Source organism: Cordyceps javanica, chromosome 6 (genome assembly GCF_051103115.1).
Source record: "Cordyceps javanica chromosome 6, complete sequence".
NCBI classification, from domain to species: Eukaryota; Fungi; Ascomycota; class Sordariomycetes; order Hypocreales; family Cordycipitaceae; genus Cordyceps; species Cordyceps javanica.
Genome location: NC_139300.1, coordinates 1,872,482 through 1,899,721, shown reverse-complemented (window position 1 = coordinate 1,899,721; position 27,240 = coordinate 1,872,482). Strand labels below are relative to the sequence as shown.

Sequence of the window (27,240 nt, the reverse complement as noted above, 5' to 3'; positions counted from 1 at the left end):
ACTGTTACAACATACTCTCTATGGTCAGTTAGATCGAGACCACCGGCAGCCCCGCTACTCACGATCAACATGTTTGAGGAGTCCAACAGCATTCGCGTATCGGTAGTGTTAGATCTTCCACGTCAGACTCCCAATCAAGCACTGAGAAACCCACGCGGGGGGCCACTTCATATCACGGCTCTTCGCGGGATGCGCGACAAGCAACCATGTTTCCCAATATCGTTACCAATAAAAACCTGAATCGCATCAACTGAAACATTGATATTCTGCGAGCATGTATGTTCATTCATCAGAACGGTGCCTTCATGATAATGATCATCTAACACATGGGCACGATGTCTTTGATTTGATGACGGTGGTCTCCGTCGAGTATGGACCTAAGTGATCCGCCCCCAATGGCAGCATGCTTGCAACTGTAAAGGCCTGCTGGCAAAAAGAAAGAAAAGCGTAGTCAAATCAAAACTCATTGGAGATGCCTCGTAAAAAGCCCGCTAGATCGCAATCGAATAGGTCTTTGGTGGGCACAAAGGTAAGCATTCGCATTTCTATTCGGGAGTCTGTCGTCATTCCGCTTGTTAGTTCCTGGGACTGGAACATCTGGAAAAAGGCGGCCGAGCTTCCAACACTGTCGAGCTTTGGTGTTGTTTGTGAGCAAGTATATGTTCCATCGTAGTCCTGCAGTTTGGGCGTCTCATAATCCATTGTCGGCCGAACACCTAGATCTTCGATGGCTGTCCCACAAGCTTGATCATCTGCATCGTAATCACCAAGTATTTATGCCACACAATTTCGTGGGGTATCACTGGCAGCGGCTCTCAGGGATCAGTAGCGTCTGCTTTTCGCCCAAAAGCCTTAGTCTGGCTGCAGCGTGTCTAATAGGCTCTCTTGCCGGAATTGCAATGTAAAGTTCGCATGGGGCAATCTAGACATGCCTCGAATGGAAGAAGGAATCAAAGTTTGCTCTCAGAAGAGCAAATAGTAATTCTCTTTTTTTGTGGCAGACAATAGGGTGGTGTTGATGCTCATGCGAGGCCATATCTTCGAGGTAAGCTGCTGTGCCTGCTGCAAATAAGGCTAGGAGCCCACCGCATCCGTTTTACTTGCTCAAGGTTATTCTGACGGACCCGAGCCACCGACGTGACCTGCGACTTCAGTCAGAGCGGCGATGGGCAGAATCAGTTCGATTTGGCTGTTCCTACATTCTCAGTCACGTCCTTCATCGGGCCATTGGTATATGGCTCTTGTAACGGCCAACATGTCCAGATGCAAGGTTTTTGAGCCACCAAGGAACTGAGCTTACATCGTGACGTGATTGCATGGCTGTCTTATCACGTAAGCAGATTATAATACTAGAGCGAAAAAAAGCCCGGTCCGTACGAGCCACGAATTCATACAACGTACTTTGTTGTCTTTCAATCAGTTCCTATTATTTGATTACACGTGTTTTCTGGATCTTCAAGCAAAACAACCTTCTCCTCTTGTAAGCCTCGATGATTTCCAAATATTGTCCGATTTATTTGAGCATATAAATTCTATATTATAGGCGCTATCCTGACCCATGTCTATGCCATATCCCTTGCCAATGTCCAAAAACTCTCCATTTTTGCCCTGGACAAGGCATCCCGAGCCTCTGCGTCCGTTTCGCACACCTTGCTACCCCATTTACGAAAACCGCGAGCTTTTTGCTGGCCTTCGAACACTATCATACATCGATTCAAAGACATATCCTTGAGGTCTCCTTTTGCATCCTCTGCCAGGAGCCAGTCACGGGTGGCATCTTTGCCATCCCTGTCTCTAGATGGCGCATTTTCAGTCCAGTCAATACGGTTGAGCATGAGTTTCTTGTATTTGTTTATCGCCCATGAGCCGCCCTCGACCACCAGCAGGTTGAATTTTGGGTGCATGATGCAGGTCCCTGTCAACGAAAGCTGTTCTGCGTTGACACCAATCTTGTAGCGGTGCTGGCCGTTTGCCAAGCTGTTGATTTTCATAACAAGCACATATATGCCTTTGTCGAGATCCTTCTGTTGGTTTGCAGCTAACTTATCATGTCTTTGATCTTTTGTTAATTTTCGTTCCGCGTTGGTTTCAACGTGCTTTTGATGGCGCTCGGCGATTTCTCGATTCACACGGGCTTCTACTGCCGTCGGATCCTTCACAGCCACTGTTGCAATGTTAGCAATAGCCAAGAAGGTCACTTTGTACTGCAACATACCATCTCCAAGAACACGCATGAGATTACCCTTCTTCACCTTCGGAGGAGGCGCTGGCACTAGCCCCAACCTGATCTTCGCTTGCATCTCCTTCCCTTCTGCCATGCGCCGTTGTCTTCTGATCTTTGCTTGCTCTTTGGACGTAAGATACATGGGTTTCGGTGCAGGAGCCAAGCGATCTTGTGGAGGTTCCAGCGCCACAGGATGCTGAACATACTCTGTGACGAGACTGTCTGACGAAGCAATCTTTAGATTGTCAGGGCTCTCGATTGCATCGTATGAATCCCCGTAGATGAGGCCCTCATCCCACCATTCAACGAGAGGTGGTTCTTCAACAAGAAAATTCTTTTCGGTATCGAGATCTTCGTCTATGCCAGCCTTTCTTGTCTGCTCCGCGATGCGCTTCTTCATCGCCTCGAGCGCCTCTTGCCGCCGGAGGGCATTTGCCTGTTGAATATATTTACCCTTTTGGTGAAATACTAAGCGCTTAGGCTCGCGACCTCGGCGGTTGGACGGCTGCGCTGCCGCAGACTCGTCAATGTACGGGTTACGTCGGCCGGTGGTTGAATCTGCGCTGCCTGTGGCTGTCGCAGTTGCGGACCCCTTCGAACCATAGGGCACAGTTCTCCCCATATTCAATGGGTGTCTCTCCTTGCTCTGAGGCTTCCATGATGCTAAATCTTCGAGAGCTGGGTGCAGGCCAACGTTTAAGCCACCCTTCGCTTTACTGGTGGCCGTCGCGGCTGCAACTCGAGCTTTCAGGGCAGCCAAACGGTCTGCAGAAGAATCTGTTTTTTGTATTCTGGAAGCTGAATCATGTCGTGGGCCAAGCGCCGTTGAAAGCGATTGGCGCTCCATATCTATTTCGCCGTAGAGAAGACTCCCTGCCTCGTCGTTCGAGTGGACAGTAACAGACCGCTTGCTGCGCTGGTAAATGAAAGATCGTCCTTTTTTGTATATATCGCATTCGCATGCACCGTTTCGTTGTTCGATGCTGCAAGATCAAGCAGTGGGGAGGGGGTGTGAATGGATTGGGTGTTCGTGTGTTGGAGATCGCAAAAAAAAATGTACGTCGCGATTAGGAGAGAACATGCATGGTGGGTCTAGCAGGCTCCACTGTCAGATAGCCCAGGCAGGCAGGCAGAAGGCGCAGAACAGGTGTGCTACTTACGGATTCACCAGTGAGGGAAATTATGCTGCGTACCGAATTTCTTGCTTCTCACACGTACATTGACAGTATACTGTGCCGAGAGGTGGCCGTCCGACATTCGTCTTTGCATCAAGAGCCTCATGCTCCCAGTCTCGCCATAGATGCGTTGAGTGACGATTGCAAGGCTTTATCGCCGTTTTTTATGCCCCAGCTGTGTGCGATACCCCGCAGCGTAGTAGAGCTAGAGTACCTTTGCAAAGGAGGCTCTTCCACGAAGGCCGAGGAACCGACCAGTGTCGCACTACGCCAGCAACCCTGCGAATGCATCATCTACAGTATTTCCTCGACGTAGAATACGCTCCGTTTTCGCAACTATGACGGTTCCAAAAATCACTGTCTATCTCGATATTGTGAGCCCGTTTGCTTACATGGCTTACTACCTCTTACGTGTATGTTCACCACGAACTTTGCACGTCGCACTCATCCCCTGATGACACTGGTAGCACGATGCTGGCTTCGTAAACTGCGAAGTGACCTATGTCCCCATCCTGCTTGGAGGCTTGATGAATCTGTGCAATAATGCCGCTCCGATCACGATCACAAGTACGTAAGAAGCTCTGCCAAGTAGGTGGCATGACCCGGCCTTGCGGAGCGTGTCTGTTGACGTACCGCAACAGACAAGAGAGATTGGATCAACCAGAATAGACAGTTATGGGCACGCACGTTCAACATACCTATCAAAGACGAATTCCCGCCCAATTTCCCGCCAAGAACGCTTTCAGTGATGCGCCATCTTGTCGCGATCCAGAAATTGGATGGTGGCAACCAGGGAAGGTTGCTAGAGGCATTTGACGCCATTTACGAAGGCTTATGGCAACGGCACGAACAAACTCACATCGCGGAAGTTTTCAACCCGATCTTACGCCGTGTTCTAGGGGAGGATGATGCCTCAAAAGTTGCCGAGATGGCTAGGAAGGAAGCGAAGATAGCACTGCTCGGAAACACCGAGAGCGCATTCAAGGATGGTGCCTTCGGCCTGCCGTGGATGGTCTGCACGAACAGCCAAGGGCAGATACAGTCATTCTGGGGGGTTGATCATTTATGCCAGGTCGCGAACTTCCTAGGACTACCACAGCCGGCTACGCCGGGATGGAGGGCTGCCCTGTAACTACGTTCGGCCTGTCGCTACAACCAATATTCTTGGTGATGTCGTGTGGTTAGCCATCTCAGCAAGAGCACGTTGCCATTTGATTCCACGAGATCCGGCATATTGAACCGACATATTCCATAGCGCGCCCAACTAGGTTTCTGTGGACATTCCAGTTTGGCCACGGTTCGCATCCATGGTGGCGCCGAGGGGGGGGGGGGGGGGGGGGGGGGGGGGGGGGGGGGGGGGGGGGGGGTTGTTTACTTTTTGTATGTCGTCACGTTGCGTAGTATGTTGATGTCGTTTGAAGACAAAGTCAATTGAAGTCCTGCAGCTTTCACCGGCTGCCCGTGGCTTAATATACATCCCAACTGTAAAGCAAGTTCTCATAGTAACGCCATGATTAACCCCTTAAAATCCATGATTTCCCGTCGTATCAAAGCAATGTCATAATCTCTTCGCCAGCTCCCACGTTTAGTTGCGCTCACCACGAAGGCGGCGGGCGAGCTGAATGTCCTTGGGCTGGATGGTGACACGCTTGGCGTGGATGGCGCACAGGTTGGTGTCCTCGAAGAGGGAGACGAGGTAGGACTCGACAGACTCCTGGAGGGCACCGATGGCGGAGGACTGGAAGCGAAGGTCGCTCTTGAAGTCCTGGGCAATTTCGCGAACCTGTGTGTTGTTAGTGTGTTGGACTGCTACGTTTCTGTGCGAATGTGCTTACCAGACGCTGGAAAGGCAGCTTGCGGATCAGAAGCTCAGTCGACTTCTGGTAGCGACGAATCTCACGAAGAGCGACGGTACCAGGCTTATAACGGTGAGGCTTCTTGACGCCACCAGTAGAGGGCGCGCTCTTGCGGGCAGCCTTAGAGGCAAGCTGCTTGCGGGGAGCCTTGCCACCGGTGGACTTACGGGCGGTTTGCTTGGTGCGAGCCATTGTAGATGATGTTGAGAGTGTGTGGTTGTGGGGTGTGCTCAACAAGTGGATGTTTTGATGCAGGAGGGAAAGACCGGGAACTTAGGAGGCGGGGGGGGGCTTTTAATACCTATGGCAAGCTGGTCACAACTGGGGCGGCTGATCTGAGGCGACGCGGTGTGGGACCGTGCGCGACTGATCAGAATTAATTGGGTGTTTGAAAAATGCTGTTTACGTGTGCAGAAAAAAAAAAAAGAACCACAAGTAACTTGGTGGGTAAGGCACGATTGGAAGAAATGACAACGCTTTCCAAATTAGGAAAAGCCTATTGCGTTTTTTAACTCGAGGTAGAGGCTACTTTTCGCAGTTTTGTTGAACTGGTCTAGTTGTCGGGTCACGGATCTCACGCTATTGGCGTTGTCCATCGAGTTGACTTGTGCTTGCAAATTCACTATCTGCCTCTCAGCGTCTACCCTTGCCTGCGCGGTCATTCCAACCGTTCCCGTAAGTCCTCATACACTAGCACTAAGCATCAACTCGTACGAAGCTACCACCTAGACAGTATATCCATACATAAGTTGCAGCCAATATCGTTACGGTAAGTAGATTATCGCGGGCTTCCACTACCTGATCTCATACTGTGTTTGATACGTGTCCATTGGCGACCTGCGCTGTGCTATCAGTTGTATGTATCTCGTCTACTTGGTGGTGATCGAAAACTTGCACGATGACTACCCTGTACCAACGCCATCGTAGACTTTACCGCAACCTAGCGCGTAATGATGACGCTATGTGCGGTGTGGGAGACTTGTGACTTCTACGATAACGGCTATCGTTGATACAGTGTCAGGCGGCTGGTGATATGTGTGGTTGTTTGTATTGTATTGTTGTTTGGCGGTTGGATCTGCTCGCTTACCCAACTGTGAGCCGTAGTCCCTTGTGGTGCTGTTGTGAAGTATTACCAACACCTACAGTATCAGTACTACACTACAACGAACCCAGTTTAAAACATGCATAAACGCTACGGACCAACCTCTCACCCTGACGAACACCTAATTACGCACATTTCAAAAACGCGCACCATAAAGTGGACGAGGCGATATCCATCAAGCTGTTGTCGCTGCACAAACCCGCCCGCTACATAAACTCATCGCAGGCCTACGAGACGATTGTGACTTCAAGGGTATATGGCGAGGTAGCCAATCACATAAATGTAAAAATATGTCGCTGCCCCACAGTGGCTCATTTTTCCAGCTTATTTTTCCAGCGCGCATTTTTTGTTGTTTATTTATTAGGGGCTGATGCAGCACCCGCCCCTCTCAGGCTCAGCACCGACGCGTTTTATGTTCCAAGGTGGGCAGTCAGAGACTTGCACCCCAACTGATCTGTGATCTGGCCCACCTGTACTTAAGCTGGCCGGCGGCCACCATTCTCGGTCCTCGACATTTCTGAACAACCGCCAATCTAGCGCAATCTATCTCTCCCTACCTCACACCCACCTACCCACCCACAATACACACACATTCAAACACCCTATCACACAATGACTGGACGTAAGTCTCATAAACAAGCCATACCTTGCAGACAAAGGCAACAAACATGCGCGTGCAATACTAACATCACCGAAGGCGGCAAGGGTGGCAAGGGCCTCGGCAAGGGTGGCGCCAAGCGTCACCGCAAGATTCTTCGTGACAACATTCAGGGCATCACGAAGCCCGCCATCAGACGTCTCGCACGTCGTGGTGGTGTCAAGCGTATTTCCGCGATGATCTACGAGGAGACACGCAATGTCCTCAAGACATTCCTCGAGGGCGTCATCCGCGACGCCGTCACATACACCGAGCACGCCAAGCGCAAGACGGTCACTTCACTCGATGTCGTATACGCCCTCAAGCGCCAAGGCCGTACCCTGTACGGATTCGGTGGCTAAGTACGACGTTATCATTTCTTTGCGAGTTCTGGTCCATGCACAGTACATTGTGCATGCGGGGTGTTTCATGATTAAGGAATCGATTCATGCTTTCGGGTGTTCTGTACCATAGGGGAAACGGTGGTTTACATTTCGGACAATGGGAAACAAGCCTATGTGGCACTTTATGACCACAACTATGCCTACATGACGTGACTGCCGCGTACAGACTCAAAACGCCGACACCGTACTGCCTATCCGCGGCGAAGACGGGAGCGTGGGCGTTTCATGCACGCCTCGTAAGCAGTCCAATGTAGAAGTAGGCTGGGTTGCCACCAACAATAACGCGTCGCCCACACATGGAATGGGCCGCGCGAGGCTGATGCAACGTCAACAATGTCAAATCGTAGACGCTGAAGTGTTGTCGATCATCATCACAAAAGACAACCACGTTGAGAAGAAAGAAAGAAGGAGTTAGACTGAATGCGAAAGGTATATGCGGAGTATCGAGTACCAGGAGACTAGGAGCGCAAGAAGGCTAACTAGAGAAAGCCTTTTCAATGCACTTGAACACATCAGCTGTTATACGCGTCAAGCCGCTGCAACGGATAGCAAAGGGTGAGTAACGTAGTACATGCGTTGTGCAGTGCTTGAGATGACAAAAGAAGAGGCTCCCAGAACTCGGGATCCCGAGCGCATGTCTGCATCTTCAACACGCATGATACAATGGGAGCGCAAGCACCATCAACGGGGGTGGATGCCTGTAGTGAACTGTGTACGAATATGCGAATTCAGCGATAGCGCACTGTGAAGCTGTGGCTGAGTGCCCGTCCTGCGACCTACGGGGGGTGCAGAGCTTTTCATTGGCTGACGCTCCATCCGAGACACGGCGATTGCAGGTCCCGGCCAAACCGAGATCTCCTGCTTTCTGGAACTGACCACGTTACTCTGGGAGAGGACGGAGAAAAAAAATTTCACGTACATGCAGAAATACGACAGGATTAGCCGATCCCTGGAATAGCCTCGTAAAGGCCTAGATGCATCCTGCACCCGTACCTAAAGGTCAAAGAACTAGATTTTACGTAGGACAGTACATGAAAGCGTGTGTACTTAAGGGTGCTGCGTCATACGCTTTGTATACAGCGTGGGCAACGTCTTTCTTGGGACTCAGGGTTTTATTAGTCTCGGCTTTTGGTTGTGAGTCAACAGGAGGCCTACCAGCTACGTAGGTGCCAGAGGTCGTACTCTAGGCAGTCACATGAGTTCGTCATGTGATCAGTTTCTTTTTGTCATTCTAAGCTGAGGCGTGTGGCTTAGATATCTTGGCATCGATGGAACCTTGGAACTTCCCAGCTAGTGTGGCTGATAAATTTTTTCCCCAGCGAGGCCTGCCCGGCTGGATTTGACACTAGTATGCCCAGATACTTCCCGGAACCTTGTACAACAGGCCCGAGAGACGAGCATAGCCCTTTCTGCTGCCATGCGCGAGCCGTGTGATTTTACATGCCTCCCCTTTGCTTACAAAACAAATGGTGTGAGTATAAATTGACTGAGTCCTCAAAAGGTATCGGCAGTCACAGATAGAAAGCTGGCGAAGGTGCTGGAAGTGCCTGATTGTAAACTCCGGAGGCCGTACCTTACCCCAGTATTGGCACATTCCAGATTAAAACTCGCCATTCACTCGGTGTTAGGACTTATATAGAAAACCGTGGCCGGCAGTATTATACTGCGTCGGGAACGACGAAAGTATGACTGCCGCAGTCTTTCGGAAGCACTCGATCGCATCGGCTGCTTCTCTCCATTACGCATCAGAGCACAAAGATCACCCCTCCCCCCGGTCACCCTCCACAGCTGGTTTTTTTTTTTGGGAAAGTGGGGCTCGTAGTCACACCCCGGGCATGCCGGTGTCTACCTACGTATGCTGTTGTGTTTCTATAAAAGAGTCGTGCCGCTTCGAATTTGCCACCCACGCCCCCTACACTTTGCTACCATCTACAACAAACCATGACATTGTCATCGACTGCTACAAATTACACCCCGAACTTGCGAAGAAATAAACCACACCTCGACTCTTCACAACAGCACCTCGCCGCCCTACCAGTCTCACCCACCTCACCAGCTCAAGAATTCGATTACGACAATTGGGATTCGATACAATTCTTTCCGGAAACGCTCAATCCTGCACTCCACGAATTCAACAGGTCCTCGCCTATGCAGCCTGATAATACAGGCGTAATCCCCCAGCTCACGCCCAGCCTGGGCCGCTGTTCACATCAGAGAGAGTCCTCACTTTCTTCTCTCGGCTCCGTTGGACCGGCGTCACCTTTTGCACCGACTGTTTCCAATCCACGAGTTGCCATCAGCGATTCGGCGACGGATTCATTCTACGAAATGTACAACAACGATACAAATGTTCACAATGCGGGAGCCTATCATCAATTCCCCAAGCACATGGAAGCCCTCTCAGGATATCAGCACCTTGATGCTGCTAGCCCTGATATGGCCTATCCTGCCGCGCTGCCAGGACACATGGCTCGTCACCGTATTGATCGCTCATTGCTGCCAGCTCCCGAATTTAGCCACATGTTCAATCGCTCCTACTCAGCTTCAGTGGCTAGCTCCGTTGCTGGCGACTCCCCGTCTACGCCCGGTATGGGAGATGGCGACCATATGGATCGCAGGAGAGGTATGCGAGTAAGCGACCCCGCCATATCTGACAAGAGCTCACAATGTTGGTATGTAGCAGCATACGGCAACGCCCCCAAGCTGGATCGCACTATGACGGACGTATATGGTGATGAGCTATACAACCCAGGTTTCGCCATCACGTCATCATCGCCTGCGCACCACCCGAATGCTCATACGAATCCTGCGAATACCAGCACAACAGGCAACCAGCTGTTCAGCCAGTGTATTAATGCCGCGAACAGCCAGCATTTGAATGCCACTCATTCACCATCCTCTACAGCCTCTCGCGGGCTCTCGCCGTTCCAAGCCACCTCGCCATATGCCCCGCCCCAACTACAGGACTTTGGCACGTCGTTTGGAGCTGTGCAGAAGTCAGGCCATAGCGGAAACCCCCCCCATCCCGCTACTCTCGGGGCACATACAACGGGTGGAATCGAACCCGAGACACCGAAAACTATTTCGCCTCGGGATGCCATGATAGAGTTTACTGGGGTTGATGGGGAACCCAATTTCTCCCTCTTTCCGGAGGGTTCGGCAGGCTTTGACTTCGACGCCTACAGCAAAGCCATAGCCCACGACGCCGAATCCAACCCCGTCCAGCTCTCGTCGGTGCCAGAAGCTCAAGACGGCCAAAGACACTATAACAACACGGTTGGAAACAGGATACCACAGCAGTATCCCTTCGTCTCGCGAGCACAAGAAATCAAGGAGATTACACCGCCTCCAAGACTGGGCTCGGCTGGAAGTAGCAATTCCGAAGCGAAGATGAATGCTAGCGACAATAAGCCATCCAGAATCGGCGCCGACAGCGGCACATATACATGCACATACCATGGGTGTACTCTACGCTTCGATACTCCTGTTCAGCTTCAGAAGCACAAGCGCGAGGGACATCGCCAGTCGCAAAATTTTGGTGGTTCGAGAGCACAGGACAACAGCATGGCGGCATCCATTCTAAATAGTCAAGCTGGTCCGCACCGTTGCGATCGCATCAACCCCAGTACAGGAAAGCCATGCAATACCGTCTTCTCCCGCCCATACGACTTGACCCGTCATGAGGACACCATTCACAATGAGCGGAAGCACAAAGTTCAGTGCGATCTCTGCACGGTTGAGAAGACATTCAGCCGCGCTGACGCACTCACCAGACACTACCGTGTGTGTCATCCTGAGGCAGAGCTTCCAGGAAAACATCGCAGGCGACTGGTATGATGATGGTCACAGCACCCAACCTGCTTGCGTATCGTTCTTCCTTGCCTGGCACTGGAGGGGTGTGTGCACGCCATTCTGAACCCTTCGTCAGTAGTGGGGCTAGCCTGCATCAGACTGGGCCATCGAACCAACCAGAACAAAGATTATGGGGCTTTTGGTGTCGCCCACCTGCAGGGTCCTTGCCGATCCCAACCGCTGACGTCACTGCTTCGTCAAACCATTGATGTTGACATCACCTCACCGCGGCGCAGTTCATTTGCATTCGGCGACTTGGAATCTAGCCGTTGACTCTGCGTGACAGCACGGCATAACAGTGCAGCGACATGTCTTTTAAGCCCCTCTCTATGCCAAGATTACCGCATAGCAGCGAGTGACAGGCAAGAACTAAGGAAGAGGAGGGGGTGCATCTTACGCCGCCTCTGCCTTAGGGCTTCGGCACGCCAGTCCTTCATACATCATCGATATCCAAGTTTTAATGCTGAGCGTATCCTGGCGACATACCATAGCTCTCTTCTAATGCTTTCTTTTATCTGTACGGGACGGAAATGCATCATAGTTGTGTCAGCATTTAGCGGAGCCTCTTTCACCAAAAAGAGCAAATTTTCTTACTATATTGTCTCGGATGCATCTCTACGTCATACAATGAGCGGCGGTTTCTAGTTGCCCTATACTGCATATTTGGGTGCAGGTTGGTAAAAAATCTTTTTTGTTTGGGCCATCTTTTTTTTTTTCGAGGCGCGGATGGAATTTGGGATAGAAAATGAGATTGTACTTTTAGCTAGAGGTATGACAACGCTACACGATATAATGAAGGTCATGGTAATAGTCAGTAACTGAAAAGAAAAATCTGATCGAACTTTTCATACCATTTGCGAGACCACTTTCTATCCGTCTTTTGGGATAAACGACCAGACTTCCCGCAATGATAATGACTTTACCCGGTTCCCCAAACGAGCTCTTTGGCATCAGCGTAGAGCGGGCATATATCTGTCCAAAGTTGAAACTGATCCTTTCATTAGCATGGTTCATAATTGAATGTACACCCATATCTACATGACTAACCTGGTACCAACCTTGCGATGCAAGTACTTCAAGTCCGGTAATGGTAGACCAACCAGCGCGTTCAGCAATCTCCACGGCCGGAGTCGCACGAGGCTTGTATGCCATGTCTAAGAGGAGTCGCCTTTGTGAAACTGTAGCAGAGGCATTGATGACCCCACTAATCACTTTTCGGGTCATAGGGTCGATAGGCTTGTCTCCAGGAATTGTGCTCACAAGCACGCTGGGCAATGTTGCAATTGCAGCAGAGTCTGTGACAGCCTGCAAGTTGAAGTCGTCAGGGAGAGCAGAGATCATGGCCGCGACATTTGTGGCGGTGCGACCGACCACATAAATGCGGCCGAATCCAAGAGAGTGCAAAGCAAACACGGCAGCCCTCGTAGTCCCTCCTGATCCGATCACCATGGCAGTGGAGTCTGCAGAGACCTCCCCAAGCCCGCCATTACGGAGAGCATAAGTAATACCTTTCCAATCGGTGTTGTCTCCGAGGAGACGATGCGAACCATCTCCTGCACCACTACTGAACAGCGGTATCACTGTGTTGACGGCGCCAATTGTTCGTGCCGCGTCTGTGAGCTCGTCCATCTCGTCAATGATATCGAGCTTGAGAGGGATGGTTACTGAGGCACCGCCGAACTTCGGGTCGCGGAGGATCGCTTGAACGTCCGCTACGTTGTCCGTTTCCAATAGAAAGTACTTATGCGGGAGGCCACATTGGCTAAACAAACCATTATGGAGTGCAGGTGATCGCGACTGAGAAATAGGCTTCCCGAAGAGATAGAAGCTCCGGGCCGTCAATTGTCCAACAAGTGTAAGCGCTTGCCGAATCTCCACAGTACTCAGCTGCCCAGGAGCTGCCTTGAATGGCAGCGCTGGGTGTGAAACAGGTGTCATAAATCCGTTCAGAATGCGACTGAGCTTGCCAGCCGTTCCCATATTGATGGCGATAATAGGTGGGCCTTCATCAGATGTAATTCTAGATTTGAACCGAAGTAGATCAAAATTGTCCTCAACTTTTTGTGCCAAACCCACAAGCTTGATGATGTCACCGTACTGCAAAGCACGATTGAAGTGTGCGATCCAAGAAGCATTTCTCCACGAGAGTGTCCCGCGCGGGTCGTGGTGTGAGGCAATTAGTTTTGTATGGCCTCGCGCGGAGCTGACAGATTCCAGTATTTCATCCGGTGCGGTTATTTCCACATCAAGATATTCCGAGCCAAGCTGCAAACCAAGATGATAGAGGGCTAGCAGGGCTTTGTTGGCACCATCAGGGAATGACCCGCCTTGCGACGCGGTGCGTACCGTGAAAATGATAGGCAGGCCAGTGTGCTGTCTGAGAATTGATACCTGCTCCGTCACAAACTCTGGATCATGGCTCTTTAGGAGATCTACGCGGAGCTCGACAGCGTCCGAGCCAACAACAGCTTGGGGGAGTAATTCTGCAGCGGTAGACAAGTCCGGGACTGTGAGAGAAACGAAGAAGCTTTGTTTCCTTTGGCGCAGCTGCGGGAGGTGTGCATTTTTCCCAAAAATGGTCGAAACAAAGCGGGAAAAATCATTCGGAATGGTGCTTTTGCTAGTGGGTTCATTCGTGTGGATGCTGTAGTAGCGGAAGTTGCTGCATCGCTCGTACCAGTGCTTGCGGCGGTTGTACACATCCCTCATTTCAGAATTGTATGCAGGTCTGCTCTTGTCCCTCTCTAGGTACTGCATCACTTGATCGATGTTGCGTTGAATTAAGATAACCTTTCCTCCACTATCAGCGTAGCCTTGGAGAAGGTCTCTCCCCTCAGCAGTTTCGACGATTCCACCACCACAAGAGAACACGTAACCCAGTGGCTGTTTTTCCGCGACATCTTGGAGCAGATGAAGCTCCTGCTTACGGAATTCGTCCCAGCCATACCTCGCGATGATCTCTGGGATTGTGTTGCCGGAGCGTCGCTCGAGCTCCTGATCAAGATCGATTGACCTCCAACCGAGGCTCTTCGCAATCCAGTTTCCGGCGGTAGTTTTCCCTGCACCGCGCATGCCGATGAGAAATATGGACCGATCATCTTTAGTTGCGACTGCTGGGGTTTCCTCTTCCTTCGCTTTGCACTTGTCCGTACCATCGAGACGGACTTTAAATGACTGGGACATAGTATCCCACCAACCGGGCCAGGTTTTTCCGACGCATTCCTGTTGAGTGATGACGGCGCCAAGAGGGGCGACGACAGAGAGAACGCTCAGGCTCATGGCGACGCGATGGTCATCATAACAGAAAACGCCCTTGGTCGGTGTCTTCAGATTGACAGGCGCAATACCGAAGACTCCAATACCATCATCAAGCTCCACACACTCGACACCGAACTTAGCAAGCTGTATTCTCATGGCCGCGATACGGTTACACTCTTTGACCCGCTGATTTGCGATGCCCGTGATTTGTGTTTTGCCGGCAGCAACAGCAGCTAGGACAGCGGCAGTCAAGAAGGCATCTGTCATCGGCTCCATGTCGACGTGTGGTAGCGGCCTTAGTGCCCCGACCTTTGGTCCTGTTACAGTGGTTGATGTCTCAGTCTGTTCGACAGTGCAACCCATGGGGCGGAGAATGTCAACAGCGAAGCGCGCGTCTCCCTGAAGCGAAGTCGAGCCGATGTTGGGGACTGTACAAGTGGTCCCCGTAATGGCAGCCATCGCCAGAGGATATGTTGCCGAACTCGCATCGCCCTCAACTACGTACTCCCTAGGGTTCTTGTAAATACCCTGTGGAATGTGGTAGGTGTGCGGCTCGGTCGCCGAAGGCGCAACTGAGATACCAAATGACCTCATCATCGCGATCGTCAGCTCGATGTAGAGCTGCGAGATAGGCTTGCCGCCAACGAGCTTCAGAGTGACGGGGTTTTTTGCGTATGGAGCAGCCATGAGAATCGACGAAACGTACTGTGACGAAATAGTGGCGGCGAGCTCGATGACACCACCCTCGAACCCACCAGACGAACCGATCCTCAGAGGTAAACTTTTCTCACGCTCCAGGTACTCGATAGATACACCGTTCAACCTCAGTGCATCGACGAGCGGACCAATGGGGCGCACTTTCATGTGGGAGTTTCCTGTAAGGACAACGGACCGGGCGGCATCGGTGGGCAAGCATAGCGCAGCGACAGTGGTTAGAAAACGCGACGCAGTTCCGGCATTTCCAATATAGAGTTCTTCGCTACTCGCGCTCAGCTTGCCAGCGTTGCCGTTGACAACTAGAAGCTCGCCCCCTGCCTCCCACGTGTACGAGGCTCCGTGAAGCTTGGCGATGGCAGCAAGCATATAGCCTGTGTCATCCGAATGCAGAAGATTCCTGATTTTGCAAGGTCCAGATCCAAGCGCAGCGAGAATCAGCGCCCTGTTCGAGATACTCTTGGAACCCGGTGGGCTCACGGTGACGTTGAGGTTGGCAGGTACCGGCGGTGAAATAACGACAGCCGGGGAAAGAATGGTCCTGATACTTTGATCATCTACAACACTCGCTTTTTGCTCATATGTCTTGCCAATCGCTGATAACAGTACAATTTTCTTCTTCGAGCCGTCATTTTTCTTGTCCACTGCCATTTTCTGAAGCACTACATCGACTGGACAGGGTCTGCCGGCGGTCAAACGCTGTACGTGTTTGTCCTGCAGCGAGACAGGCAGGCCGTAGGCTGCGATGCATTTGACCAGCCTAGCAACAGCTTCGGGGCGGAGAACGCCAAGGTAGCGGGCGAGTTCCGCTTCCTTAACCATACCGATGGCAACCGCTTCGCCATGAAGCAACTGAGGAGTGAGGATGGCCTCAATACCGTGGCCGATGGAGTGACCAAAGTTGAGGAGATTGCGCAGGCCACCCTCCCGCTCATCACTGGAAACAACTTCAGCCTTGACGCCAGCGGATGCCACCACGATGCGCTTCAGCGTGGCCTTGATTGGAGTAAGACGGCCTGTAGCCCGCGAGCGAACACAGGCCAGGATATCGGAGGCAGATGCTTCTAGGAACTCAAATTCCGTTTCGTTCCAAATGGCGGCCGTCTTAACCACCTCGGCCATGCCGTTGATGAACTCACGAACGGGCAAGGTTTCCAGAAAATCCAGATCGATGTAGATCCGTCGCGGCTGCCAAAAGGCTCCGACTAAATTTTTGCCCATGGGAGTGTCAATGGCAGTCTTGCCTCCAATGGAGGAGTCAACCATGGCGAGTAGGGTAGTCGGAACTTGCACGAAACGGACGCCACGCATGAATGTAGCGGCAACATAACCGATCATGTCACCGATAACACCACCCCCAAGAGCAATGATGACTGTGTCGCGCGTGCATTGCTGCGACAGCATCCAGTCTTCCACTTCACCCTTCGTCTCCCTGCTCTTGGAGGCTTCGCCTGGCGGAATCGTGTACGTGAGAAGGCGGGTATCTGGGGCTTTGCCGATGTTGTCAAAGCTCGTTCGGAATCGTGGCACATAAGTGTTATGCAGATTCGTGTCGGTGATGAGGACATAGGTGGAGGAGGTAACATTTTTCAACAGGTCCTGTACGATAAAGTCTGCCCAAAGGCCGTTGTCAACCACAATGCTAGGTTGCCCCAGAATGGGGACAATTACAGGGGATGACGATGCCAATTCGGCCATTTTGCGCGGTAAAATTGCGAAAAAATGCCGTTCAGACAGCGTCCATTCCCAGATGTCGAGTCGGAAGAAAAGTGCTTGAGAAGGTGGCGGTATCTTAAAATGTGACTAAACTTTCGCAGGTGGTGTTCTGCCGGTATCGGTTAGGTTTTCACCGGTGGAGCCCCGTTCCTTGTCCTACTGATAGGCTGTGCATCATCTGAAGGCAACTTGAATGCAATCTCGTGCGTTTGGAAACGTCTTTCTTGATTGCAGCATTTGCCTTGCCGCACTGCTAAAACAGGGAGGCAGACCATGTTTTGGCTCTATCATCTACCCCTGATTGCATGCTTCTGCTCACCTTTAGGGCATAGCGAGGGACAAGGAAAGCGGGAGAGCCCGTTAGGGGGCGCCCACAATCTCGTGCGAGCCACATTGGCACACTGAACAGGCGATTCAAGTACTCTGGGACGCATCCTAGTTAAATCGATATTCAATTAAAGTCGGCCAACGTACAGGTTACGCGTACATTACCTCTGAACTACGTAGATAAGTTAGATGTTTATCTACTTCTGTAACCTTTCACCCAACCCACTACTCAGTAGTACCCACCCACACTGATACCTGCGACACTAGTATCTCGGTGGACCGTCTACTTACATGGGCTAGTTGTACGGAGTACGGTACCTCTTCATACTTACCCCGCGGCCCAAAGTACCTTCCTGCGTAAGATAGGTACTTCGTGCCCCTCTTGGTAGCACAGTGCCGGCCTCACACACACATGTGTGTCACAAGGCACCGAAATCTCAAATCACAATAAGCTGCGCATCGTTTGTTAGCATCAGCACACGCGCTACAGCACCCAATGCTTACCTCAATCAATTTTTCAGTCAGTTCGAAGCAGACAGCCCTGTTCTTGTCCGCCACTCCCTGGAAAGAGGCTTTCCACAAGCCACGGAAGCCCATCTCCTCCATCGCCTCCTCCAGCGATTGCATGGACCCTGTAGCACTTGCGTATTCTCTCTCCGACGTGAGTGTTCGCACAAGTGTGTGCGCTGCCTCCAGGGCCGCTGAATCTTGCCCGTGCATGAGCACATCGTTGAGAATAGACGGCATCGCGCCGCACCTAAACATGTTTATTAGTGTTGTACCAAAATAACCGTAGGCGTGAGACACTGACAGATAGGCAAAAACGGTTCGTCTTGATAGCGCCAGCTCATTGAGCCAGAGTAGTGTCCTTGCCTGGACAGTGTCTTCTAGATACTGGAAGTCCACTAGCTCGATCACGGATAAGAGGAGCAAATCTCTATCCTCCATGGCCTCGGCGTGACGACGGCGGCTGCCTTCCAGCATGCCGCTGATCCCATCTGGGTTGATGCCTGCCAGCCACATGTTATCGCAGAAGTTGTCTTGGTCAACGCAGCGGGCAAGCATGAGCGCCAGATAGGGCGAGTCGACCATGTTGTGGACAACTTTCGCCGACAGCTGCGATGCTGGTGCTGTCATCTCCAGAAACGACCAAAGCACCCGTACGGCGGCTAGCCGGGTGGTGTTGTCAGTCAGGCCGCGGACCAGGCAGGCGCACACGGCAAAGTGAAAGTTGTCCTCGTCGAAATGGATACCGTAGGCCTCATCTAACGGTTCCACGGCCTCGTCCAATTGGCTACGGCTGTGCAATAACATCGGGATCATTTTGTCACCCCGCACACCACCAATGTTGCCAATGTTAATCAACAGCGCCTCTAGGAACTGCGCGGTGCAGTTGAAGAGACTACCCGGCACGAGACGGATGAGGGACATGGCCAGCCAGAACAGCTGCAGCCCGTACCGAGACGCGGACGGGAGGTTGGCCATCATTCGAGACAGGCAAGTGATGATGGAGGTGAGCATCTCACTGTGGCCGTCCTCGCCAAACTGGCTCACACTATTACGCAACGCGACTAGAACTTGGTAAAGAAGGTCATCATCCACTTCCTCCTTGGCCAAGTAACCCATGACGGCAAAAGCACGAGGCTGCACAGCTGGGTTATTCTGAAACGCCGTGCTCGCCACCAGGCTCATCCACCGCGACCGCCAGGCGTTGGCCGTATCGACGGACGGTGCTGCAACGGTGCATATATCAAATAAAATGGCAACAAGATTCTCCATGGCCGGGAGCGTAGACGCTTCGTCTGCTGCGAGAGAAATCGAAGCCGCATCCTTGGGCAGTGATGAGAAGATGCCGCTCCGAGGCTCCGAGAGTACATCCAGGGACGCACGTAACTTAGTAAACTTGGACTCATCTAGAAGAAATGACGTACAGACGGCGTGGACGGTGTTGGTTAGCAACCTGTGCACCGAAGCTCTCACATTGGCACTGCCCGTGTTCACCAACATAGTGACAATGTGGAATATCTCGGGCAAGAAGAGCTGTGACTGCACACCACTACCAAAAGACAGCGAGGTACATATCTGCAACATAATACAGATCTCTGGCCAGACTGCATTGTCAGGTAGGTTCTTCGTCGGCCGCAGCGAGGAGCGGTTCAGAGCTTTTCGTAGCCGTGAGAGGAACCGCGCACGCAGTGTCACCGTGCCTATGTTGGCGACTGTCGACGCCACTGTTTCAACTATTTCCTGTTGCGTGCCGAAACCAATAGCCATTTTCATCACTTCCTCGAGGAAGATGTCGAGCAGCACTTCATCCTGGCTGAGCAAGGGCCAGACAAACTGCTCCAGCGCATAGCTCAGAGACTGATCCAGCGCTATCAGGTCAATGAATTTGCGAAAGATGGTAGCCACCTTTTCCTTGCCTTTCTCACCATCCACGTCACCTGTCAGCACATCCTTCCGTAGACCAGACAGCCAGGGCGCCATATATGCTAAGCTCAATGGTTTTTGTTCTTCTGTAAACGTCTCCCAGCTTGCAATGAATTCCGACAGGAAATCACAGGTGAGCTGGGGCTCTGACGCAGCGAGCTCTCGGCTGATATTCACAATAAAGCGAGTGGGATCGATGGGAATCGAAAGGTCTGCAATCGTAGTCAGCTGAGCGAACTTGGGCACTTCTCATTCCTTCTATCACATCTTACCTCGTGAGCAGACAAGGCGAGTGGCTGTGCGAAATTTGAATGTGATACAAAGCGCGCCGAGAAGGTTGTAGGAAGCCAGACGAAGCTGATGGTCGAGGCTGGACAGGTTCATAAACGCCAGGTTCAACAGAGTACCAGGAACATCTTGCGGTCGGAGAAGCCGCTCCACGGGTTTGTGCATCCGACTGTCTTTACTATTCTTCGCCTTGGCGCTCCTGATGGCTTGGAGAATGGCCATTTTCTGTGGACTCGTGAAGCACATGACGATGCGTCCGCCATCGGCACGCAGCCCGAAAGAGAAGCCATCGTCACTCGGAATCGCCGTCGCCGCCTCATCAATGTCACAGAGGCGGAAGATATCGTTGATAGTCGTGCTCAACCGCAGGCTGGAGAAGATCTCCTGCTGCTTTCTGGTGGTCACCTGCACATGATGGCTACCAACCTTAATATCGACTTCCACTTTACCTTTCGATTTAGATAAGCGCGTGGCATGATAAAAACAGAATCGAATATCAGAGACGATCGCGGAGTGCTCTTTCGGAACCTGGAGAGATTCGATAATGAAATGATTCTGCATCTCTTGCATGCTTCCGGGTAAAATATACTTTACGTTGTTCGGGTGGAAAGCGCTGTATTCGTTTTTCGTCACGATCCTCAACAGGCGTCGGAAGCATCGCCTGCGCAACCCAGTTAGCAAAGGTCTATCTACGCAAGAGGCCGTCATTTGCCTACTTGAGAGCGCTGTTCATATTGTAGATATAGATGCGCGCAAGATTCTGTGAAACCTCGTAAGGCATCAGAAGATCAAGCATTTTGAAAAAATCGTCCTTGGGGTCATTTTTGCCACTATAGCAAGTCGCATCAATAAGAACGCTGAAGGGCTCATGCCATAACCTGCTTGCGATCTGCTTCGTGTTAATTATCTCACATATACGGGAGTTTGCTGTTGGCAAACGCCAGAATGCGAACTCACCTTCAGGAAGCAGTGCAGCAGCGTCTCATGATCGATGCCCTCCGTCTCGCTGTAGCGCAGTATTATCAGTATGGTCGATAGGCCATCCTGATTAAGGTCAGCAGCTGGTCACTTGAAATTCCCCTGCCGTGTCACTTGCCTGTGTGATGCCACCGTCAAATATGGTACGTGACGTCAGGAACGACTCTGTGCTTCGGAAGGCATTACGCAGCATGAAGTTTTGGAAACGCGAATACAGCGGTGGTCCATTCAAAACAATTTGCGGCCTGTTCCAGGATATCGCGAGCGGCGGTGGCCCCAGATTTGTGATCAGGTTACGCAGAGGCTCGTAGACAGGCGAGTGGCTACGTGGCGAGCTGTCTTGGAGGCGGAGATACTCTCGGCGTTCTCTGGCAACCAAAGTTTGGCGGAGATGATCCCAGTGATCATAGAGAAAGCGATGAAATGACACACAGGAACCAAAATCGGTCGTCTCCTTAGTAACAGAAACTTCTAGCGAGGCTGGGGGCACCTGATGCGGCCTCAAGTCAGCATAGAACAAGCAAGGACAGTTGGTTGCTCACGGATATGGTGCGAAGGAAGCCAGTCACAACCGAAATATTCACCACCAAGAACCTGTTCAGCGGAAACATATATGGCTCCTTGGTACCAAACAGAACATTGTTGGCAAGGTTCTGGATGACTTTAGCGATAAGCAGGAGCCCTCGACGCAGCTCCTTCGGTGGCGGCGCATCGACGAGGCCCTCCGCTTCCGGTGCTACTATTGCAGGGCAGAAGAAACGCAGGAAAATGAATGCTCCCACAGCCGTATATTTCGCGTCCGGAAATCTTGGCATAACGGCGTCATGAATCTGTGTGCGTGTGTGTGTTAGCTTGCTGAAGTATAGTATAATTGCTAGTCCATGTCTAGTCAACCTACAATGCTGCAAATCTTTCGAAACGAGGGTGGAATGTTCGGCGCCGAGGCACAGATGTCATCCATGAACACTTTAGCTACAATCTGAAGTTGTGCAGCATTTTTCTTTAGTTCTTCGGCCGAGGAAACTCTGGCTGGGTCGAGCTCTAGGTCCAATTCCTGCGAGGTTATCATGAGCCTGTCTAAAATCTTGCGCAATGTCCCCTTCAGATATTCAAAGCCTTTCCACTTGGCATAAAGCGATAGCATCTTGGTGGCCACGCAACTTCTCCTCAATATTTCGGTGGCGTGTTCTAGCTAAGTCAGTAACAGGACAGAACCGAGCATGCACCTGCGCATTACCTGTTTGTTCGATTTCCTCTTTAATAAGAGCTTCAAGCAGCTCAAATGTGCGACCTCTTTGTTCAAAGACTATCAAAAGACATACAGTCAACTCATCTATGTCCGCACTCGGACAGATGGAGCTCATGGACACGGCCAACGACAGATCTTTCGTGAGAAGCTACATTTGCCGATTAGTAGCGTATTGCAAGTTAAAAAAAGAAAGGTGTGGGCATACCCCGAGAAGCTCCTCGTATCTCTCGCTAACGGCGGAATCTGACAAGTTGCTGAACTCGGTTCCCTGCGTTAGAATGTTATACAATACTTTGACGAATACGGTTCGGACTTCGACACTATCATGATAGCCGTGAGAGAGTGAGTGCTTCAAGCCGACGTCGATGTTTGCGCTGAGAAGATTTGACAAAATGGTGATTGCCATCTCGGAGCTAGAGAGTGCGTCCGTTGGTTCGGGAGCGACATCCCGTCCCCCAGTACTAATCAAATCCAGAAAACTTTTAAAGTAGTGTTGGAATAGCTCCGATTTCTTCGCGCTCATACCAGCGTCTGACTGTATATCCTGTGTCTGCAGTGGTAGTCGGAAAGTGAGATCCGACAATGCTTTGAGACACGCTCTCGTGAGATCTTTCTGCCTCCGATCTAGGTCCTCCAGCCTAGAAGTTCCTCGGCTCGGCTCCAAGAGAGCTCGCGGGGATCGTATCCATCCAATGATGTATTCCAGCAGCTGATTACGTATGAGGACATCATCTCGTAGATTCAGATGCTCTTTTCTGTGCATCACCGCTTCACTCAACTGGCAAATGCGTATCTTTACACGAAGCGAAGTCGCCGTCTCAGTTTGATCAGCAATGAACTTGGCAAAGCTAAGAGTGAGAGAACCTAGCTGCACTGACGAAGCAGCAGCAAGATCCTGGGGGCTATCGAGCCGTTCTAGCATGTCTTTCAATAGTGAAACGGCTTGCTCGGCAAAGATGATATCACTGTCATGTGCGCGTCCTGCATCGGGAGCAAAGGTGCCCGTGAAGAAGGCCTCCGACTCAGACTCTAAAGACTTGAATAGAGACTGATAAAGGCAGGAGGGCACTTCATGCGTGAAAATATCGCGCATGGTTTCTCGCACTTTGACGTTGGAACAGCCCATGAGTTGGATACCTAGGCGGAGATATCGCGCCAAAAAGGTCTCCTGGTCCTCGCCGCTAGGATGAAGATCAATCCACGGCAGCATGTTCGAGGCGGGCTCTTCTGAAGTGAGAGCCTGTTGAGCTGTGCAGATGCCCCCTACAGAGGCAAGAAAGCCGGCCAAGTCTCGCCACTGCGAAAGCATTGTGGCATCCGTGTCATCAGCTGACGTTGCAGATACTTGTTTGCCCAAACATATCCAGGTATCGAATGCCGCCTCCCACGCATGAATAATGCCCGCAGTCGGACATTTTATACGGCGGAGGAGGCTTCTTGTCCTTTTCTGAAACGCTACGAGCCCAGTCACACGGAAGCTAGGGGATGATATCTCCTGAAATGTATCGGCGTTCCGGAGGAAAGCTGAGCGGGATTCTGCGGATTCGGAATGGCTATCCACCCATCGACACTCTTCCACGAAAATGTTAAGACAAGACGCTGCGATCTCACAGTGTTCGATACCGGGGAAGCATAAGGATACCAAAAGCGCAGTCTCCAATTTAGATGTGCTGGCGACCGAGTCTGGAGTACAACCAGGTACCTGGGAAAGCCCCTAAGACGACGATGTTAGTGGCAATATGGGCAGTGCGGGCAGAGACAGCATATCGTACCGGAAGCCTCCGAAGAAGAGCCAACCGGCCTTTCAGGTAGCTGTGGATTTCTGCGAGAGCAGATTGGTCATGTTCATCTAGAAGGCGCTCGGCAAGCTTGAGCAAAACATTCGAGCTGCTCAGATTCTGTCAGCACTGTACTCGCAGGAAGTGTATTTGGAGTGGTACCTGCGGGTCCAAACACCCCTTCGTATCTCAAGAATATCTGGTTCTTCCCTGCTATCAAACTCATTGAGGAGAATTGGGAGATCCGCGTGTAGCCTTTCAAGCACTTCAGCGGCATGTTGGCGAATGGCAGGCTCGGCGGAGACGGCGCAGAGCAGGAGAGCTTTGAAGAAAACGGATTCTGATGTGGGCCCGGAGAGCTCTCCGATGATAGGTGACTGATCTAGGCTCAGGAACTTCAGAATACTGCAGATCATGTTCGTCCTGCCCCTCTCCACATCACGGTGCTCGGCATCGTGGTGCAGATGCTCTTCGAACTACATAATCATCAGTACGATTATCCGCAGGCGTAGATCCTTTTCACATACCTCTAGCTGAGTTCTCATCAGTGGTATGGATTTATCAAAGAGCTCTTTATACTTCTCTGGCTCAGACAGCTGGGCAAAATAGCAACAGGCCTGGACTATGGCGAGTTTGGACCCGTCTGGAGCAGAGGATGATACACACCCGCCATAAAGATTGTCAACACAGCCGTCTAGATTCAAATAAGACAAGCTCACAAGCGCCGCAGTAATCATACTCTGATCCCAGACTGGCAGTGCCGTGGCAGATGCAAGAGAGGGGCGAAATATGGCGTCTCGCACTTCGTCTTGTACATCCATCGCGTAGCTGACGAGTGCCGAGTCGCTTTCAACGTCGAAGTGACGGGCAACTCGAAGAAGAGAAACAAGACAGTACCCTGCCTGTTCGTTTCCATTTCTTAGAGCCTTCCGCAGACTGTCAAGGAAGGAGACTTTCTTAATGACGCTGTGGCCTTTAGTTTCTCGCAAGTTGCTGGCCACTTCAAAAACATCAGGCATCAGAAATAATAGGGTCGTTTGAAGAGGATATAGATATACTCTCCGTCTGCCTGTTTCTGTGGCAGTTTGCGTCATATCGAACAAGGTATCAGCGCCGCCATCCAGCCTCTTATGAAGCCGATGGAGCATAACGAACTCATCAGGATATCTGTCTATCCATCGCATTATCAGAAGCGGTATCGCTACCGCCACAGTGTTTTGATAAGAGCCTCTGAAGTGAAGATAGCTTGAACACAGCTCCTGGATGAGGAGCCCTAGCTTCGACCCATCAACCCAGCAAAAGGACAGCAACCTTAGAACTACCAATGCGCCACGTTCATGCTGCTGGGTATTATTCGCTGTGTCTGCATGAGAGTCTCCAATTGTAGAGCGTACAGTGTGAATAACGGTGCGAATATAGTGAAAGGTTACTGTCCAGCTGGAGACGGTCATATACTCCACGATTACCTTAACATGTCTGTCGATTTCAGCAAGCTGAGAGTCCAGGGAGTCGGGGCTATCTGTGAAACGAATCGTTCTTCCAGTTGATGATCCCCTGCCAGGTCGTGGAATTGTGATATTGGCCACAGATGTTTGATCGAGGAGTGTTTGTGCGGGAAGTACGTAATCATCTGGTATGGGCTCAAGAACGGATTTGAATACCTCGAAGAGACGAATGACAAGCTCCTCATTCAACTGCTCGGGTAACAACCCTTCTTTCTTCCTAGCTGACCAGTTCGCAGAGCAGCATGCTGATATCAGACTCAGAACATAGAGCTCGGATTGGAGAATATGGCTCGGATGGGTTGTGATTTTTGCGAAAGGCCGGGAAAGTTCTTCCAGAAGGTCTAGTAGCGAGTCAATCACAACCCAAGCTGTTGTTTTGCTGAGCTTAATGAGGGTTGCCTGGGTTGTTTGCACAACTTCGTCATCATCTGGTCGGGTACCACTGGCTCCCACACGATGAGGCAGCTTCCCGCACTAGTCAGTATGATGCCATGGTAAGTTACCAAGTTCACGAGATCATACCTTGGCAGCAATTCTATCGACGAGGTAGCCGACCAATCCTGCGTCGCTGCTCATTGTACTTGCATTTCGATGTTATAGTTATTAGGGACAGTTTGCGATGTTGGGACTATGTGTGTCATTACCTCGTCGGTGTGTAGGCTCATCGGTGTGTCGGCGGCGGCGTTGCCCCGCCTCGGGTTAGCCATTATCTAAAAAAGTGAATATTGTTTATGTTTGTTGTGTTTTTCCTAGAATTATGGGTGCTCGTCAATTGTATCTGGGTGGTGTGCGGTCTGAACCTAGGTGGTTAGTTAAAATCGAACAAGTCAACAGTTTTATTTCAAATGCACCGAGCTAAAATAGCAATCTATAATGTACGTATATTTAAGTGCGGGCGTGTGTAAAAAAATGCCCGTACTGGTTGGAGCTGTGGCATTATCTCAGGCTTCTTTTTTTTTTTGCCCGTATTGTATTTAGTAGCCAAAGAAAACAATCTCACCGAAAATACACTTTCCATATCTCTTGCTTGTAGATTCGGACCTGTAAAAAATGATGCAGCTATGCTTCACTTTTCTGCCTATTTTTTCTTCGGTTATCAGATGTCGTCCTTGCGCTGGGCTTTTTTTTTCTCTCTCTTGTTAAAACATTTCGTTTCCTCCGCCGTTTTTTGTCTTCCTCACGGGTCCGCCCTTGACAGGACAATGGCTATCTTTGTAGGTAGAGCGCTGGAATTCAGGCGTTTTAGGCGCCGACGAACAGTGCCTATCATTTATTATTCCTCTGGTATCTTTTCTTCTAGGTCGATCTGTACGCTAGTTCCGCCTTCCTTTATCATGTTGTTATTCTTGCCTCTTCTGTGAAAGAAAAAACTACACCGCGCCTCGCTGACAGCTCTATCTCTGACCTGGGGCTGGCCGCATTGGAAAGAAAATGGTTCCACAGGCTTGAGCACTCTGTCATGTGGTGTAGTAGAAGTACTTGAAAGTAGTTAGCTCTATGACTGAGGAGTTCTCTAGTACAAGATTCAAATATCACTCGCAGCGCAACGTGGATTGGTAGGCCTGTGATGCGATTTCACGTTGCGGTATTGCATTAAGAAGTGCCCCCTATAACGCGCAAGGTTCATTCCAGTCTTGGACAAGAGGCTCTCCTCGGTAGTATGTTTGTTCGGTTGTTGGCCTTGTTCCGTCGAGAAGTGCCATATACTGCAAGACAAGTCGACATTTCCCGCTGCCCACGGTTGAAT

At 51.0% G+C, this 27,240-nt stretch overlaps 6 protein-coding genes across 6 annotated transcripts; 2 read left to right on the top strand and 4 right to left on the bottom strand.

The window, feature by feature from the left end:
* Positions 1–1,562: 1,562 nt before the first annotated feature.
* On the bottom strand, positions 1,563–2,846 carry V2A60_009017 (U4/U6-U5 snRNP complex subunit PRP3; the record flags this gene model as incomplete). Its single annotated transcript, XM_083260285.1, has 2 exons — positions 1,563–2,164; positions 2,216–2,846. 2 exons carry the CDS (start codon positions 2,844–2,846, stop codon positions 1,563–1,565), a joined length of 1,233 nt encoding a protein of 410 aa, XP_083116411.1.
* A 2,138-nt stretch (positions 2,847–4,984) lies between these two features.
* V2A60_009016 (histone H3) lies at positions 4,985–5,447 on the bottom strand (the record flags this gene model as incomplete). Its single annotated transcript, XM_083260284.1, has 2 exons — positions 4,985–5,182; positions 5,235–5,447. 2 exons carry the CDS (start codon positions 5,445–5,447, stop codon positions 4,985–4,987), a joined length of 411 nt encoding a protein of 136 aa, XP_083116410.1.
* Positions 5,448–6,969: 1,522 nt separating this feature from the next.
* On the top strand, positions 6,970–7,356 carry V2A60_009015 (histone H4; the record flags this gene model as incomplete). The annotated part of the gene is made up of 2 exons (XM_083260283.1): positions 6,970–6,979; positions 7,055–7,356. The coding sequence occupies 2 exons, from the start codon at positions 6,970–6,972 to the stop codon at positions 7,354–7,356; spliced, it is 312 nt and encodes a 103-aa protein (XP_083116409.1).
* A 1,983-nt stretch (positions 7,357–9,339) lies between these two features.
* Positions 9,340–11,235, top strand: V2A60_009014 (stress-regulated transcription factor RPN4; the record flags this gene model as incomplete). The annotated part of the gene is made up of 2 exons (XM_083260282.1): positions 9,340–10,021; positions 10,079–11,235. 2 exons carry the CDS (start codon positions 9,340–9,342, stop codon positions 11,233–11,235), a joined length of 1,839 nt encoding a protein of 612 aa, XP_083116408.1.
* A 934-nt stretch (positions 11,236–12,169) lies between these two features.
* On the bottom strand, positions 12,170–16,920 carry V2A60_009013 (pentafunctional protein ARO1p; the record flags this gene model as incomplete). The annotated part of the gene is made up of 2 exons (XM_083260281.1): positions 12,170–12,238; positions 12,298–16,920. 2 exons carry the CDS (start codon positions 16,918–16,920, stop codon positions 12,170–12,172), a joined length of 4,692 nt encoding a protein of 1,563 aa, XP_083116407.1.
* A 782-nt stretch (positions 16,921–17,702) lies between these two features.
* On the bottom strand, positions 17,703–26,069 carry V2A60_009012 (uncharacterized protein; the record flags this gene model as incomplete). The annotated part of the gene is made up of 16 exons (XM_083260280.1): positions 17,703–17,717; positions 17,770–18,022; positions 18,077–19,907; positions 19,968–20,644; positions 20,700–20,872; positions 20,941–21,027; positions 21,080–21,451; positions 21,504–21,791; positions 21,860–22,149; positions 22,199–22,358; positions 22,416–23,924; positions 23,983–24,097; positions 24,151–24,464; positions 24,516–24,521; positions 25,383–25,958; positions 26,016–26,069. 16 exons carry the CDS (start codon positions 26,067–26,069, stop codon positions 17,703–17,705), a joined length of 6,720 nt encoding a protein of 2,239 aa, XP_083116406.1.
* Positions 26,070–27,240: the final 1,171 nt, after the last annotated feature.